Source organism: Monodon monoceros, unplaced genomic scaffold (assembly GCF_005190385.1).
Source record: "Monodon monoceros isolate NGI ecotype Baffin Bay Population unplaced genomic scaffold, NGI_Narwhal_1 Super_Scaffold_2, whole genome shotgun sequence".
In the NCBI taxonomy this organism is placed as follows: domain Eukaryota; kingdom Metazoa; phylum Chordata; class Mammalia; order Artiodactyla; family Monodontidae; genus Monodon; species Monodon monoceros.
Genome location: NW_021703776.1, coordinates 38,139,999 through 38,157,539, shown reverse-complemented (window position 1 = coordinate 38,157,539; position 17,541 = coordinate 38,139,999). Strand labels below are relative to the sequence as shown.

At 35.3% G+C, this 17,541-nt stretch overlaps 1 protein-coding gene across 6 annotated transcripts in view; it reads right to left on the bottom strand.

The window, feature by feature from the left end:
- DGKB (diacylglycerol kinase beta) overlaps positions 1 to 17,541 on the bottom strand; it is a 703,373-nt gene that overhangs the window by 393,458 nt on the left and 292,374 nt on the right. For all 6 annotated transcript variants that reach the window (XM_029233668.1, XM_029233663.1, XM_029233664.1 and 3 more), the window contains one exon: positions 13,060 to 13,220. In XM_029233668.1, the coding sequence (XP_029089501.1) occupies positions 13,060 to 13,220 (161 nt within the window). The remainder of the gene's footprint in view (positions 1 to 13,059; positions 13,221 to 17,541) is intronic.

Below are 17,541 nucleotides of genomic sequence, written 5' to 3'. Positions count from 1 at the left end.
TATTTGTGGAATAATCTAATAAATGAACTCTTTTCTGACTAAAATACTAATCAGAACTAGAGTACTAAATGACCACGATGACTCAATATTTTAGAATTTTTTATACTAATGTAAGTACAGTATACACCATCAGAAGTTAAGAAATATTTATTCAACAACGCCATTTATAAATCCTGGTAAATGGCCCATAAGAGGAATATTCTGCTGTTCTGTTAAAGTGGATCCTCCACTAGGAGTACCTTTGTGTTCTAACACCCTTCCTTCCCTGACATTACACATTTATACTCTCCTTGTTGCAATATGGCATGTGTTGCTTGGGTGGATGATTACTCACACGATAGGAAAAAGTTAATGGTTAAAGGGACTTAAAATGATCCTTTGTGTATGTGAGGCAGCTATTATTAATTTGAACTATATCCTTTGCATTTTAAATATATAATCTCTCTTGCTTTCTGTACTGGTGACAAAAGGGAATGTTTTTCAACAGGGAACGCCCATGGAGCCTGGGTTCTACAGTTCCCAGATGTTCAAGTTTCCCACCAGTATCTTTTCCAGAAATTGACTCTCCAGCTCAAAGCCACAAGGACAAAAACATAAGAAGTCAGGGTCACTGTAGTTATGGACTGGGAAAGTCACAGTTATCAACAAAACCAGAAAGGTGAAAAGTAAAATTAATGAGCCAGTGGTCTTAAGGCTAACAATGAGGGCCTTGATAACTTTGGGATGCATAAGGCCAAATCGGCAAAGGGGAGATGGCCAAAGACAAAGTGGAGCTGTTGCAAATGGAGAAAACACTAATTTGAAAAGATACATGCACCTCCAATTTCATTCGTGCATTGTTTACAATAACCAAGATATCGAAACAACCTAAGTTGAACTGATGGATGAATGGATAAAGGAGATGTGGTATACGTGCACAATGGAATATTAGCCATAAAAAGAATGAAATCTTGTCATTTGCGACAACATGGATGGACCTTGAGAACATTATGCTAAGTGAGATTAAGTCAGAGAAAGACAAATACTGTATGATCTCACTTGTATGTAGAATCTAAAAAAATAATACAAACAAAACCAAGCTCATAGATACAGAAAACAAACTGGTGGATGCCAGGAGAGGGGATGCAAAATGGGTGAAGGGGGTCAAAAGGTATAAGCCGCCAGCTATAAAATAATTGTCATGGGAGTGTAATGTACAGCATGGTGGCTACAGTCAATAACACCACACTGCATATTTCAAAGGTACTAAGTAAGAAAGTAGGTCTTAAAAGTTCTCATCACAAGACAAAAAAAAGAAAAAAACTGTGTAATTGTGTATGGTAATGGATGTTAACTAGAGTTACTGTCATGTTCATTTTGCAGTGTATACAAATATTGAATCACGTTGTATACCTGAAACAAACATAATGCTATATGTCAATTATACCTCAATTAAAAAGGAAGAAAACAAGAGGAGGCAAAGGCAACAACACTTGAAACAGAAGTCTTTGTTATGGTCTGGTACAGGCAGCCCAGTACAGATGAATTCACTGTGCAAAGTGCACCAAATAATATCATACAAAACAGAAAATATTTTCCATTCAGCAGTGAAAGACCATGCACACGCTTAGTCACTTTCTATCATAGTACCTTGCATCTTTTCCTGCATAACACTTACCACTACTTCAAATTCATTTGTTTGTCTCACCCCCCATGAAAATGCAGATTGAATAAGAACTGATGTCTGCTCTATTCTCCAATACTGATTTTTCACTATAGTACCCAACGTTTAAAGAATGTCCAGCACATAGTGAACATAAAGAAATTTAAGGAAAAGATGAGAATGTATGAAACAAGAATCAACAGAATGGCAAGTATAATTTAGTAAAGTCTATCCACTTAAAATAAGCAAATAAAACCACATCAAATCTCAAATCATTATTAAAACAATTTTTATAAGAGGCAGGGATATAGAACAGGTCAGAGTGAATATCTGAAGGAGAATTTAAGCATCATGGTAGCAGGTTTAGAGACTTCGATACATTTGAAAAATCCTGTGAAATTTTAAAGATTGCCCGTGGTCTTACAATATTTTGAATCATATTAAGAAGAGAAAGTATCATTTCCCTTTCCAAATCCCTATGTAAGAATGTTAATATCGTTAACATTTTGGCATATATGTTTGCTGACTCTTTTATATGTTCTTAGAGGCAAACCTACATAAAAAACCGTTCATATTTTATCACCATCATCATTCTTAACATTTATTGAGCATCAGCACCAGATACTGTTGTAAGAGTTTTAAGAGTCCCTCACTCAACCCCCAATACTTCCTTAAGACAGCTATTATCCTCATTCTCTAAAGAATAGGAAAAAGAGTGCTTAATTACGGACAATTTGCTTTTGTGATTTACCATTATAATTTTGAGACCTCTTTTCCTGTTCAAAATGATAAACTTTTAGGTTGTTCCCAATTGTATGTCACTAAATATAATTGGTACAGTTTAGGCTTTTGTATTATTTACTTCTGCAGAATGGATTCTTAGAAATGGGACTGATGGCTCAAAGGGTATTCACATTTTAACAGATACAATCAAATTACTCTCCAAAAGATTAAATTGATAGACCCACCACACAATTATGAATGTGCCTATTTTTGTATACACTCATTGACATTAGATACTACCACTCTTTGTAATTTTCAATAATCTGAAACAAGATAACCCATTGTATAATTTTTCATTTCCTTATAAATTAATAACAGGAATCTTTTTATCTGGCTATTCATTGTAATTTTCATAGTCTTAGTCTACTTTTCTATTAGATGTTTTTTATTAAGAATTCCATATTTTAATTTATTAACACCATGTATATTACTTGTGTTGGAAATATTCTTTGACTTTTGTTAATGACTTTTAATATACTTTTTTAAATGAAAGATTATGAAAAGTAATTTTAATTTCCTTTTCTTTTATGGGTTCTAAGTTTCTGGTTTGCCTCACACAGGTTTCTCCTACCCTAAGCAATATACTTTGATATTTTCTTCTAATATCTTATAAATGTATTACTTATATTATTATATTAACATTATCTTATACTATATATTAATTTATAAGATATAATTTGCATTTTTTATCTAGTGGATGTATATTTCACATAGATATGAATGCAAATATAAATTTATTTACATTCAAAAGAGTAACCAATTCTGTCACCTAATTTACTGTGCACTTCATTTTTATCCAATGATCTGAAATTTCAACATTTTACAAGTACGAAATTCTCTGCATATCTTTGTCATCGTTTTGGTCTAATTTTACATTATTTTCTATTTATCTATTTTTTGTACTATCATATTTTAGTTACATTAACTTGATAGTATTCTGCACATGGCAAGGAAACTGACCATTAAAGGATATTAATTATCTCAAAAATATAAAGGCATTTTTGTATAATTGTAAATTATCATTTATCAAAACAACTACCAGTAATCCTACTAGAGTTCTCAGTAGCAATGGACTAAATTTATAAATTAATTCGAGGAGTCTTGATTTCTTCCCATATAGGAACATGAGATGACTTATTCAGGTTTTATTTTATAACTCTGTATTAAATTAGTTTTCTCCCTATAAGCTCGGTGTCTTTCTTACTAGATGTAAACCTTGATACTTCATAGTTTTCTTATATCATTAACTAAATTTATATTAACAGGTAATTTTTTTTTTTTTTTTTTTTTGGTGGTACGCGGGCCTCTCACTGCTGTGGCCTCTCCCGCTGCGGAGCACAGGCCCCGGACGCGCAGGCTCAGCGGCCATGGCTCACGGGCCCAGCCGCTCCGCGGCACGTGGGATCCTCCCGGACCAGGGCCCGAACCCGCGTCCCCTGCATCGGCAGGCGGACTCTCAACCACTGCGCCCAAGGGAAGCCCTAACAGGTAATTTTATAAAGGAAGGCTTCAGGGTCATTTATCTGTATATTTATCTAGTATTTGGCAGCTTAAGTTGATTTACTAGTTTCATTTTTAGTTGATGCATATTTACTATATACGTCATCGTATCATCTTCAAATAACAATAAGCTTGTCTCTTGTCAATATTTATGACACTTAAATTTTTATTATTATTAGCTCACTTTTCTAAAAGTGATTAACTAGAGTGGTGATAGAAAAATACCTGTATTCTTCCTGATTTTATTTGGGATGCCTCTAGTATGCCACTACTACTATAATATTAACTATTAATTTGCAGAAAATGTTTTACACATTTTCAGTAGTTTTTAATTATAAAAAATAGCAAACCTGGGCTTCCCTGGTGGCGCAGCGGTTGAGGGTCCGCCTGCCGATGCAGGGGACACGGGTTCATGCTCCGGTCCGGGAGGATCCCACATGCCGCGGAGTGGCTGGGCCCGTGAGCCATGGCCGCTGAGCCTGCGCTCCGCAACGGGAGAGGCCACCACAGTGAGACGCCCGGGTACCACACACACACACACACAAAATAGCAAACCTATTTTTTATTTAAATAATTATACTAACATTGACCCATTTTGACTTTATTGAAATAAACCCTACACAGTCAATAGGTTTTAGTTAAATAGAATACCTGAATTTATTTGCTAATTTTGATGTTTGCAACTGTTGTATTTATATACACATATGTGTGCTCTTTTGGGGGGTTGTGTTTGAGGTATTGATACTGAGGTTTGCCAGCTATGTAAAAAGAATGGGAAAACATTCCATCTTAATCTATATTCTGGAACAATTTTTAAAATGTAAGAATTATTTGTTCTATGAAAAATCAGTTGAAATGACAGCAGTTTTAATAGTTCTTTTACTACATTTTTACCTCTTCCTCTTTGGCTATGTGCTTAGAGAAATGGTTCTCAAAGTATGACCACGGATAGGAAATATTGGGATCACCTGGGAGCTTGTTAGAACTACAAATTCTTGGACCCCAACTCAGACCTACTGAAAGCCTGGGTTTGAGGATCGTCAGTCTGCATTTTAACAAGCCCTTCAGGTGATTCTGATACATGCTTAAGTTTGAGAACTACTGCCTTAGATTTCCTACCCCTTCCTCTTCAGCATATTTCAGCTTTCTTCATTTGGACAGACAATACTCAAATTTCTTCCACATGATAAAGTTTACTAGCACAGATGCACAGGATATACTCATAATTGTGGTTATATTTTCAAATTTATTATGCTCTGTGTTTCTTTTTGTTTTAAAAACAAAGTTCTTGGAGAGACGAGTCAGCAAGATGGCGGAAGCGGCGTTTTCAGCCATCACCCCCCCACCCCCGCCTAAACGAACATAGATTTTGACAACCACTAAGGAATAGATAATAATACCTTTGTTGGGAGTCGGGGAGTCCAGCGGAGAAATTCCAGCACACCACTTGAGCAAACAATCCGAGATCAGACCCATTGAAGGGGGTAAGAACACTTTTCCCTTTACCGGCACGGCCTCTCCCCCAGAGTGGCACAGCTTAGTGCCAAGAGAGGTTCCACTAAGCCCGAGGCTTCCCCCGGGGGTGGGGAAAGTGGGAGCGTTGGGAGTGAGTGTTCAGCTTCCCACGCCTCCTGGACGCTGCCCCAAAGGCCACTTCTTTCTTGCCTCACCGGGAATAGCGAGGGTCTCAGCACAAGCTGCGGTGTCGGAAGAGGCTGGGAGCAGGTAGGCGAGAGGAGGACTCAGAGCCACAAGGGCCTGGACCTCAACAAGGGGCGCTGGAGCCTACAGAGCCTACAGACCAATGCACGGACTCATTCAGGAGGGTGGGAGCAAGCTGCTCTGGAAGCCTCAACTGAGGATTTCAGCCCACCTGGCGCCTGCAACGCTCTGCGTGCCTCAGCCCGCCCGGCCTCCTGGCTGACGCGCCATGCGTGCCCTATGCGTGTGTGCCGCGTGGGAGGCCGAGCCCCTGCGGACTGCTGGTGAGCATGCGCGGACGGATGGCTCAGCTCCACAGGATTGTCCGAAGTTCCCCAGATATGTGCATTTCAGGGCTCTGCCCTAAGGAAAACACACAGAAGGCTCTCAGCACCCACCCTGGCTTTGGGGGATGGAGAGAAAGCAAACAATGTTAAGAATGCCTCCCCCCACCTTCCCAAAGAGGGAACAAGAGGCGGGGAGTAGGTGCATCTATAGAAAAAATCCGACAGAGCCTCAGAATCCTTAGCTGCTATGACAAGGTGTTTCTATGCCCAGGCCGGTCAGTAAAGACTGGAAAAGGTGACTGCTTTGTAAAATGCATACTATGGATCTTGAAGCAGCCCTGTAACCTGGCCTCAGTCCTTCTTATCAGTGGTCCCAGTGGTTCTGTCTCCTCAGGGACCCAGAGGGAGACATGCCCATCTACGTCCTTCCTATTGCCCACTGTGGATATTGAAGCAGCCTGTAACTCAGTTCCAGCCCCTCTCAGCTACTACATCTGGCAGTGTTTCCACATTTTGAGGTTTACACTTACCAACAGTCATTTGTGTTGTTCCCAACACTGCTTATGCCAGTTTTAGTCTTTATTATATCATTCAATTACCTATTATATAAATGGAAAATATGATTACAAAAAGAAAGTATTTTATATGAAAACGAAGATGATTTGGGAAGATCTGATATAAATGCAATTCTAAAACTGCTATAGAATTATATATTCTTTGTTATAAAATCATATGTAAGAAAAATCATTATAAAAGATTTTTTAAACTATTGTAAAAATCTCGAAGTATTTTATACTGATTGCTTCACAAGTATCTTTTGAATTTTTGTTCCACTTAAAAGAAACTAAAAATGGAAATCACAGATGGTTTATTATGGAATGTGATTTATACAAGCAAACTTTGTAGAACCCCAGTCGATGATGCACATTTAAAGAAAGGACATGAGCTGGACCTATAAGAAAAAATTCGTCAATTCAATTATATTTATAGGTTTTAGGTTAAAGGAAATATCCAAAGCTATGTGTACCTTTTTTATGACACTTGTTTTACCTTTTAATTAATGTCTAACTATTACCTCTCATAGACAAACTCCTGCTGTACATAAATTGGATTTCATTTCCCGATTATATTCATTGAATCATTCAGTGGCCTCTCTTAAAAGACAGACACCACACCTTGGCTTCCAAGTCTTCAAGACATGGCAGCAGCCACTTCTGCTACTGCCTTTTTTGTCATTCATTCCCACCTTCTATCTTTATGTTCCAGGCACACTGACCTTATAGGTCTTTGAACACAACGGGCCTTTTCTCTCCTTGAGCTTTTCACATACAGTTATACCTGCTTGGTATGCTCTTTCCATCTCTTTGGTGTCCACCTGACTTATGTGTATTCTATAGATCCTCTCTTAAATGTATCTTCCTTATATAGGCCTTCCTTGACCATGAGACCTAACGTTGTTGTCCCTTATTCTAGCTCATGGCAACTTTTGTTTTCTTTCACAGTATACATCATAATTTTCCAAAAAACTTGTATTAGTGCATTTGTTTTTCAATGCTTTTTATACCATTAAACTCCAAGTTCTAATAATGAGGTGATCTCTTTTTTTCACTTCTGTAACTCCAGGGCCTGACCAAAAAAAAAAGGTACTTAGTTTTTTTGTTTATTAAGCAAATGAATGAAGAATCAACAGTGAGGATAAAACTAATGGCATGTATGAATTTGATGGTGATGCAATGGGTGAACAGTTTTCTAACTGTGATCTTTGAGATTATCTATAGTTATTAAAGTGCAAAATCAGAATGAAAGGTAGAACATAGCAGTTTTTCTTATTAACTTCTATAATCTATATTTCTAACATCCAGCTGTTAAGTTTCTCATGAGAATTCTCTCTCACCTCACAATAATATGTTTAGTGATTATATAGACTTTTTCTCTCTTGTTCACTGCCAACCCTCAAACAGTATCTGGCACATAGAAGGTAATAAATAAATGTGCTTTTTATTTAAGGATCACCACTGTAGATGAATACCTATTCTCAGATTTAATTATGATTTCAGAATTATTTCCAATTGTTCTGGCTAAAAGTGAATGGCATTACAAAAAGAAATTAGCAGAAACTGGCTAGTTATTCACCAATTTCCCTTCTCTTCTTGGGCAGACAGAATTCCTTTCCCAGCTTCCTTACAATTAGGTGCATCTAATTGATTTGGATATGGCCAATGGGTTACAAGCTGAACATCTTACAGGCCTGGTCTATTAAAAACAAACAAACAAACAAAAAAACACAAACGCCAACACTTCACCCTCTTTTGTTGCCCAACTGTTGAAATAGAGAGGGCTCTGTGTATCAAGAAGAGGGTGGAGCCACAAGATAGAAGGACCCTGGGTCAATGACTGACCAAGTGGAGCAGAGCCTCTCCTCAAAAGTCAACCCCTGCTGTCCTAACGTGAGGGAAGAACTAATTTTTAGTTGTTGTCAGACCACTAATATTTTGAGGTTTGCCTCACAGGTTCCTTAAAAATTTGAAGTAAGGTTTTATTTACACTGTAAATCACTTACAGTCAGTATATAAAAGGCAATCATTGAAATAATGAAAACAACACTAACAGTAGAGTCAAGTTTTGAGACCACCTTGTAACTAGGAGGTAGGAGGGTTCCTAGAGATAATTTCAAGTACAAATTATGTGCCATCTTAAGCTTGGCCCGTGAGCCATGGCCGCTGGGCCTGCGCGTCCGGAGCCTGTGCTCCGCAATGGGAGAGGCCACAACGGTGAGAGGCCCGCGTGCCACAAAAAAAAAAAAAAAAAAAAGTTGAAATGTCCCCCTTATTCTTTCAATGCTCCAGTTCCACTGTTTCTTATATATTCAGGAATATATAAGCTTGAGGTACACAATTCATTTCTTTTTGTTGTTTGCTGGATTCACTCACTGGGGCAGAGGAATGTAAGTTGCTAAATAGAAGGTGGCCTGGCTGAGTGACAGCCAAAGCTTGAACTCTCTATAAGGTCTACTGGTCTGATTGTGACCCTGAATGTTTATCCTCCGTCTTGCTGGGACAGAGGCAAATATTTCAGGGAAGGATGCTCTCCCTCTCTTCACACCTCTCCTTCCCATGTCAAACTCAGTGAAAGAGGCTCCAACTTAAATGGAACAGGACCCTTCTAAAGAAACGCAATCAAAATCTACCTTGTTTAGTTCTGTTCTACCTTAAAATCATAAATGAATGCTATTACATATTCTTGAATTAGGTCCTAAACCTTGCATTTCAAATTTAGTACTTCAATATATCCAGCAATTGCCTATCTAATGTAGAGTTCTAACAAAATTTTCTCCCCCTAGAAAGGTAGTTTTTGAACACTTATCAACTAAGCACCATTATTTCTCCAATGAGATTTTGGGCCACATCTACACTGAGTTTCGATATGTGTCTCTCTGCTTCTCCACTGAGTCCTTCCTCTATTCATTCATTGCACTATTTTATTATAATTATCCAATTCATTTGTAACATGTCTTATTTGGTAAAACAGTTCTCCATTTCTTTTTATTAAAATTGACTGAGCTACTTTGTTATATATATTTTGGAAAAAGTTTTTCAAATTTGTCATAAAATCCAGCTCTAATTTTGATTACTTACAGGTTAAAGGTATACATTAATTTGCATATTACAAATTATTAAGCTATCCCATCTAAGAATAGAAAATGTCTCTGTTTATTCTGATCTTTTACGTCTTTGTAGAGAGTTTTAATGTTTCTGTTTTTAGGTCTTGTATATTCTTTATTAATTTCTGGATAGTTCTAATTTTTTGGTTGCTGTTTTTGTAAATGTATAGATTATTGCTTATATAATAGAATAATATTGAATATTTAAGTTGATTTTATATTTAGTAACTTTGCTACACTTCCTTATTTACTCCTAAAATATTTTCAGTTGGGATATTATGTTTTGTCTTTACGGGGGGGATTTTTGGTCTTTTTTCACTCTATATTATTTATTTGCAATTCTCTTTACAATATTTTTATAAAGTCAATTTTGCAGTAGATTTGATTAATTACTTTCAAAAATCCAGTTTTTGGTTTCACTAACATACTCAATTTTTTTTGTTCTTGTTATTCTTTGCTGTATGTCCTGTCTTATTTCTATTACAGCTTTCCTTTTCTTCATGTGTTAGCTATTTCCCCTTTTCCAACCTCTTGAGTTTTGTATTTAATATTGGTTTGTTGATACCAGGTTTCTCAACCTCAGCCCTATTGACATTTTGAGCTATGTAATTCTTTCTTATGTGTTTGGGGGGGCTATTCTATGAACTGGGAGTGTTTATCAGCATCCCTATCCTCTACCCACTAGCTTCCAGTAGGAATCCTCTCTTAACCATGGCTATCAAATGTGTTTCCAAACACTGCCAAATGTCTCCTGTGATGAAAAGGAAATAACTTCTGTTGAGGACCACTGAAAATTGATCAAAGGCATATAACAACCTGAGAACTATTTATTCAAGAAAAACTACTGAACCTAAGAGAAGAACACTGGCAATCTGTGATGTTTCAACCTTGAGCTGCTACCTTACCCTCCACCTCCATCAGTACTAAAGATCTACCAGGGTGGGGCAAGTTATGAAAGCAAGCAACTTTACTGTCAGGGGAGCTAACATGACTTGGAGTGGAAGCTGGAAAAACTCCATGACCCAGAGTTATCCAAAATAATAGTAATCTCAGTGGCAAATGTAGCAGCTTGCCTCAGTTTGCGAAAATGATTAAGGCAAGCAACTAACCAGCCAACTAGCCAGATATTCAAGGAGATCTTGAGAATGAGACAGCCATAATGGGCCTTGATATTCTGTCACATATTCCTGGCTGTCTGAAAGGCTATATGAATGTACAAGGTCGCACATATGTTCAGGAAAGTCCAAAGAGGGCCATAGTTATTTATACATCTTTGGCTAAGTGAGAGGCCTTCTACATGAGCAGAAGAGACAAAAAGGCCAGCAGATATTAAAAGCTGAATCAGATTAATAATTGCCTGCAGTTTGTATGTGTTCCCCAATGAACATACAGGTTCAGTGGCAAAGGGATGAACTGTCTCAAGGTGTTTAAGCACAAACGTTGGTCAATCATGCTGACACAGGAATGATCCCTAGAAACCAGGATTAATATAAAAGCAAGAAGAAAAAACAAAAACAAAAATACTGAGGCATCAGTATATCCATACACTACAGGGGAGAAAGGCTCCTTATAATTAGTGGAGGGAAATCCCTAAGCAAACACAGGAACAAGCATAACACCTATGGGAGAATGCAAATCCACAGTTGTTATGATATATTATATAAAATCTCTTGTTTCCAACAAAAAATTAGCAAATATGCAGAGGAATGGGAAAGTGTTTCACATGCTTTGGAAAAAGCAAACAATGTCTCTGATGGACTTTAGATGTTGGACTTAGCAGACAAAGACTTCAAAACAGCTATTATAAATTGATCAAAAAAACTAATGTAAACTATGCTTAAATAATAAAGGAAAGTATAAGAACAATGACTATTCAAATAGAAAATATCAATTAAAGACCTAGAAATATAAAAAAGAACCAAATAGAAATTCTTGAGTCAAAAAGTACAGTAAGCAAAATAAAAAATTAACTATAGGGACTCAAGACAGTGGCATTATTCATAATATCCAAAGACCAGAAGCAATCTAAATGTACATCAACCCGTGAAAAGATAAACAATATATGATATATCCACACAACGGGATACTTACTACTCAGCAATAAAAGGAATACAGTATTAATTAGTTCATATAAGTGAACCTCAAAACATTATGTGAAGTGAAAGAAGCCAGGTGCAAAAAATGATATATTGTATTATTTCTTTTATATGAACTATCCATAAAAGACAAATCTTAGAGGTAGAAAGATTAGAGCTTTGCTTGGAACTGGGGAAAGGACCCAGAATTGACTAGAAGTGGGCATGAGGGTTCTTGTCTTGGCGATGAAAACACTCTAATATGGGATAGATTTATTAAATCATTAAAAGGTTTACTTAAAATGAGTGAATTAGGTTGTGTGTAAGTTATTTGCCAATAAAGCTGTTAAAATATTGTTATTCATATCAAATATAAATAGAATTTTAATGGATCAAATGCATTACATTTTTCTTGCAAATAATAATAATCATTATCATAGTATTAGTAAAGATTGTATATTTAGCCTTCATTATGCATCATTATACGAAGCTCTTTAAATGTATAATCACATTATTTACAACTATGAGAGAGAAAATAATAACTACCATGATACGGCTAAATGAATGCACACTAAGAGGAAAAAGAAATTGCTAAAGGTAGCTTGACTCCTAAGTTCATGGACTCAACCAATGCTTTTTATAGTTTGCTAGTTGTGTCTGTGTGTGTATGTGTGCACATGCACATGCATAAGAGAGAAATGAGACATGATATAAGATTAATATTGAGAAAATATGTTCAATGGAATATAATGCTGTAGATAATATATTTTAAGACTTCATAATTACTGGGTAATATATATATAAATACAAGTAAAATTACTGTTAAAATTATTAATTTCTTAGGGATTGAAATTTTAATAACTCTTTAAATTGCCCAAAGATATTTTAATTTCGGTCTCAAATTTTTCAAGAAAGTGAAAAATTAACCTTTTGACTTATTAACCACTTGAGAATACTAGCAGCATTTTTCTTAGACTTTACACTAAACCATAACTTTTAAAATAATATCTATAAATAAAAACCTAATAGGTTATGATATTATAATGTAGATTTCAAAATAAGAAAAAATTTGATGCATTGTTTTCACATTTTTAGTAATGTGAAACTGTAGCTTGTACTCTAAAACTTATAACTACCTTATAAACCATTCTAAGCTTCATTTTACTAACACAAATGGTCAAGCCAATTACATAAAATATAGTTTCTTTCCTTTGTTTAGCACATGAAAAAATCATCACTGATTCTCTGACTTTAAATAAATTCATAAGCTTTACTATTACCCATTAGAAGAGGTGCTTTGCTGACACAAAGGTAAATTATTTATAATCAGTAAATCTTCATAGTATAAGAGTTTACATCAGTGATTATCCAGAACTGGTAAAAAAAAGAATGGTTAGTGGAAAATCTTACCACGCCAATGGAAAAGTAATTATTGATGATACTGTAAGGCACTGGGTCTCCCTTCTCATCTTTGTCATTAGGTATGACTTCAAACTTCCACCTGTCCAACATGATTTCTGTGCTGTTTTCAATGTCTTTTAAGATTTTCATCAGATTCTCACCTTCATAACCTAATGAAAAAAAAATTATCTTGAGAAAAAATATAACCAAATAACAAAAGCTATAATTATATATGTTTAAGCGTGTGAATATGTGTGTATCATTCTAAAGCTAAATAATGCATTTTAAAGCAAATTCTAACACAGGTTGAAGAATTAACTATAATCTTATTATACTCATACCAATATTTTATCTTTAGCTTAATTTGTAACTCATATTTCGCTCCTGTGGGACAAATTCACAGTGCAGCCAACTGCCAAATGAACATCTCCAATGCATACCCCTCACAAAATTTTTTATCAATGTATTTATTCAAAGTGGAATTAATGATGTGCTTTGGTATCATCCTCCTGTGAACTCTCCCTCCGAAAAACAGCTGACTTTCCCCTCCACCCAGTTGCTATAGTAAAAAGCCTGGATGCCATGTTAGACTTGTCCCTTGCTTCTACTCCCTCTGCAGGCTTTATATTTGATAACACTTTTTTCCAGAAGCCACCCTCCCAAAATAATGGATTCTGTACAGTACCACAGTACACAGTTCTCAAAACTAGCCCTACCATAGAACTAGCATGGTGCACTATAGTTATTTTCATTTTTCTCCCCACAAGTTCCTTTTACCAGGTGTGCCCTGCAGTAAATGTCCAACAAATCCATTTTTAAATAAATCTACTATAGATAGTCACCATGGCCAGAAAAGAAATTTGTTGCTTAATATTATACTTTCTCCTAAATGTACCTTTAGGTATCTAACATTATAGTTAATTAGGGCTGTAGCCTAATCCTGGCTGTGTTATTTACTTCAGTGTCTGCTTTTAACATTCTAAACAGTTTCTCCCTCTGTAAAAACTTAGGTTTGGTGTGAGAATTAAATGAGAAAAAAAATGAGAAAATGCCTAAAAGGTCTTAGTATATAAGGCAAAAGAACAGAAAGTTGTCAACAATAATATTGACAATGACATTAGAATTTGAAAAGTTGTACTAAGTTAAATAATCTTTCTAACTCTATACACATTCTTACAATGGTATTTCGAGTAGCAACAATATTTTCATAGATCTTTTTCCGTGTCCAACTTCATTCTATATTTTAATAATTTATTTGTTGAACAAGAAAATGCCAGAGGCTATGAGTCCTCGTTAGATGTGTTAGCACACATAACTCTGGAAAAACCGATTGCATTAAAAGAAAAGGGAATAGGCACTGTAATATGGCAAGATTAAATTACATTTATGCTGTATTTGTTGAATTAACTATTAGAGGGGCAAGGCAGCCAGAAACCAGGAATACGTATCTTGGAGCCTACCATCTCTTCTTACCTTACACAGGTCTAGAAACTAATTATGCACCATTCAATACACACAGCAAAGAGTACAACAAACAACGACTACACAGATATAAACATTAAAAGTATTAAAAACCATTTCAATAAATGTCATACCATATTTTATAGCATAATTCAAAAATTATGAACTTACATAATATACATATAATTGTACTCAGTGATAAAACACTGAATTGTTTAAACTACAGGAGTATAGTAATTAAGCGTACTTATTTTTCAGGTGTTTCTTAATAGTTCCACCCTCATTCCCAATGTTTATTTTCTTTTTAATTTTTAATTTCTTTTAATGCCCCCCAAATAAATTATATATATATATGTTTACCTATTGCATTGAATTAAAAACAGTTAAATATATTCACCTATTTTCCAAATTCTACTCTTGTTTGAAAATAAGTATGATCGTTTTAGATATAAATGAATTTATATACATTAAACTAATGTATAATATAGTATGAAAATACAGTATATTTAATATACAGTATTATACACAAACCCACTCAGCAGAAATATGAGTAAATGATAATGCTCTAAAACAAACATTGAGCTCGTCCTCAGCTACATCTCAGGTTAATAGAAGCATTGTTCAGCATAACACTGGAAAAATGTAGGAATGGCAACCGACCAGGAGACAACATAATAGAATTGAATTTAATGAAAGAATTAATACAGCTAGATTAAGTAGGGTCAATTAACTTAAATTCTTTAGCACTGGATATGTTCTCAAAGTTTTTATGGCTATGTATGAAAAAGGCTGGTATCAATCAGTCTTCTAGCCAAGTAAAAATGGAAAGAGAGAGGCAATAAATCTATTCGGAGAATCATACCTGCAGTTCAGCGCTAATTCTCAAAGGTGAAGAATTCCAAATTGTAGTTCCCCATTTAACAAATATCTATGCCCTACTTGTTTAGATTTATCTGTGCTCAAGCTTGTTTAATAATGATCCATAACTATAAATAGGATTCCTGAACTCAAAAAGATTATATTTTTTAAAAAAAGATAAATTAAACTTACTAAGTATGCAAACAAAGCTTGTTCCAGAAAAGAATGATGCTATTTTGCTTCCATTATTTTGATTTAAAGCCTATAATCACTCTAGGCTAAGCAACCAAATGAAAACGTAATTAGTATTTATCTTCGCTTCAATGATATGATGCTATCATAATGACTGATTCTATCTAAAATGTCATAGAAAATTTTACAAATTTAAAATCACATAAAGAAAAGCAACAACATATATTTGTAAGAGTGTGCTCCATGTAAAATTCTGCCTCCTACCCCCTTACTCTTCACAAAACAACACTTTTCTTGCAGTAAACTTCAGAATTTTGCTTGAGAGATTAATCATTGCCGGAAGAATTGCAAAGAGAATGTAAATTAAGTATTTTTTTCAAATGTCCTACAACATCTTATATTTGTACAGTGTTATGTTTTCCTAAATATACTCATAGAAATTAAGCTTCCAGTCAATAGATCCCAGTGATATTACATGAACAAAATGATTATTGGTTGAATAAAGTAATTTCTTTCCCAAATGTTAAGCATAATGATAATTACCATAATTACAGGAAGGACTCAGCCCAGACACTGGGGAAACAATTTGATAGTTGGGTGTAAGAACCTCCAAGGCAGATACCATTATTTTCTTCAAGTTCTGATGAGGAGTCTGAGGCACACAGTTGTTAAGCAACTTGCTCAAAGTTAGACGCCTGACAAGAAATAATGCCACCCCAGAGCATGTTTCTTTATTAGTAAACTCTAGCAGATCGCACCTCCATTTTCCTAATTGCTCACCTTGGGCATCTTGCAGTTCCCCTTGATACCTCACTTTCCCCAAAGTCCCTACCCAATCCATTGGCACGTTGTATCAGTCTATCCCTGAAAATGTCAGTGTGTGCACTTGTCTCATTTGTACTACCACCACCCTAGCCCAGCCCATTTATCCTCTAAATACAACGGTAATCCAAATTCTCCTTTCAAAAACTATGCTTCCCCACATTGTCACATTTTCTCAACAGTCTTTTATGCCCCCAAATTAACCTATTTTGAAAACACAAATGTCACTGTGCCACTCTGCTTTTGAAACTCTTCCAAAGTTTCACTGTGTGCTTCAAAGTCAATCACATAAAATTTTTACCATGACCATTAAGACCTGCATAATCTAGCTCCTGGTTCTCTCTCCAACGTCATCCTATTCACCCCGCTGAGGCCATACCTACCCACTGCCCCATGACCGCTTAGAGTTACATCAGCCTTCCTTCAGTCCTTTCAGTACAAAGAGCTCGCTCTTTCTTCCTCATATTTTAAATCCAGCTTAAATGTTACTTCCTCAGAGAGGTCTTCTTGACCATATAGCTGAATAGTTCCCCTCGGTTATTCTCTGAAAATACACTCTGATTCTTTCATAACCTTGACCTTATTTTGTAATTATATATTTCATTATTCAGTGATTTATTGTCCGTGTACTCAATGAAAATGTAACCTCCAAAAGGGTAAGAACCCTTTATTTATTTTCTCATTTAATATCCACCACCTAGAATAGTGCCAGCACATGCTAGACATGCACAAAGAGTTCATCATCAATATACACTTTGACATATACTATAATCCATGTGTCTTTGGCCACTGATAAGAATATCTTTAAAACTGTTTACAAGGAAATAATTAGAAGATGCCCTGAATGGAACTTCTATATCAATTTTGAGATTTAAGTCATTTGCCAGCTTGAAACCAAAATAAAATTATTAATTTTCAAATATCAAAAATATTTCCAGAGGAATACGTAAGAAGCCACATGCATGATTCTCTTCCTTTTAATCAATACACGTATATTAACATTGGCAAATATAAGCATCTCGTAAGCAATGGTTCATTCTATCTATCTATCTATATCTATCTTTAGATTCTATACAATTTAACTCAGTATTTTATAATATTCTTCTACTAAGTTATATCCTTAATGAAAGTTACAAATATATCATATACCATGTTTTT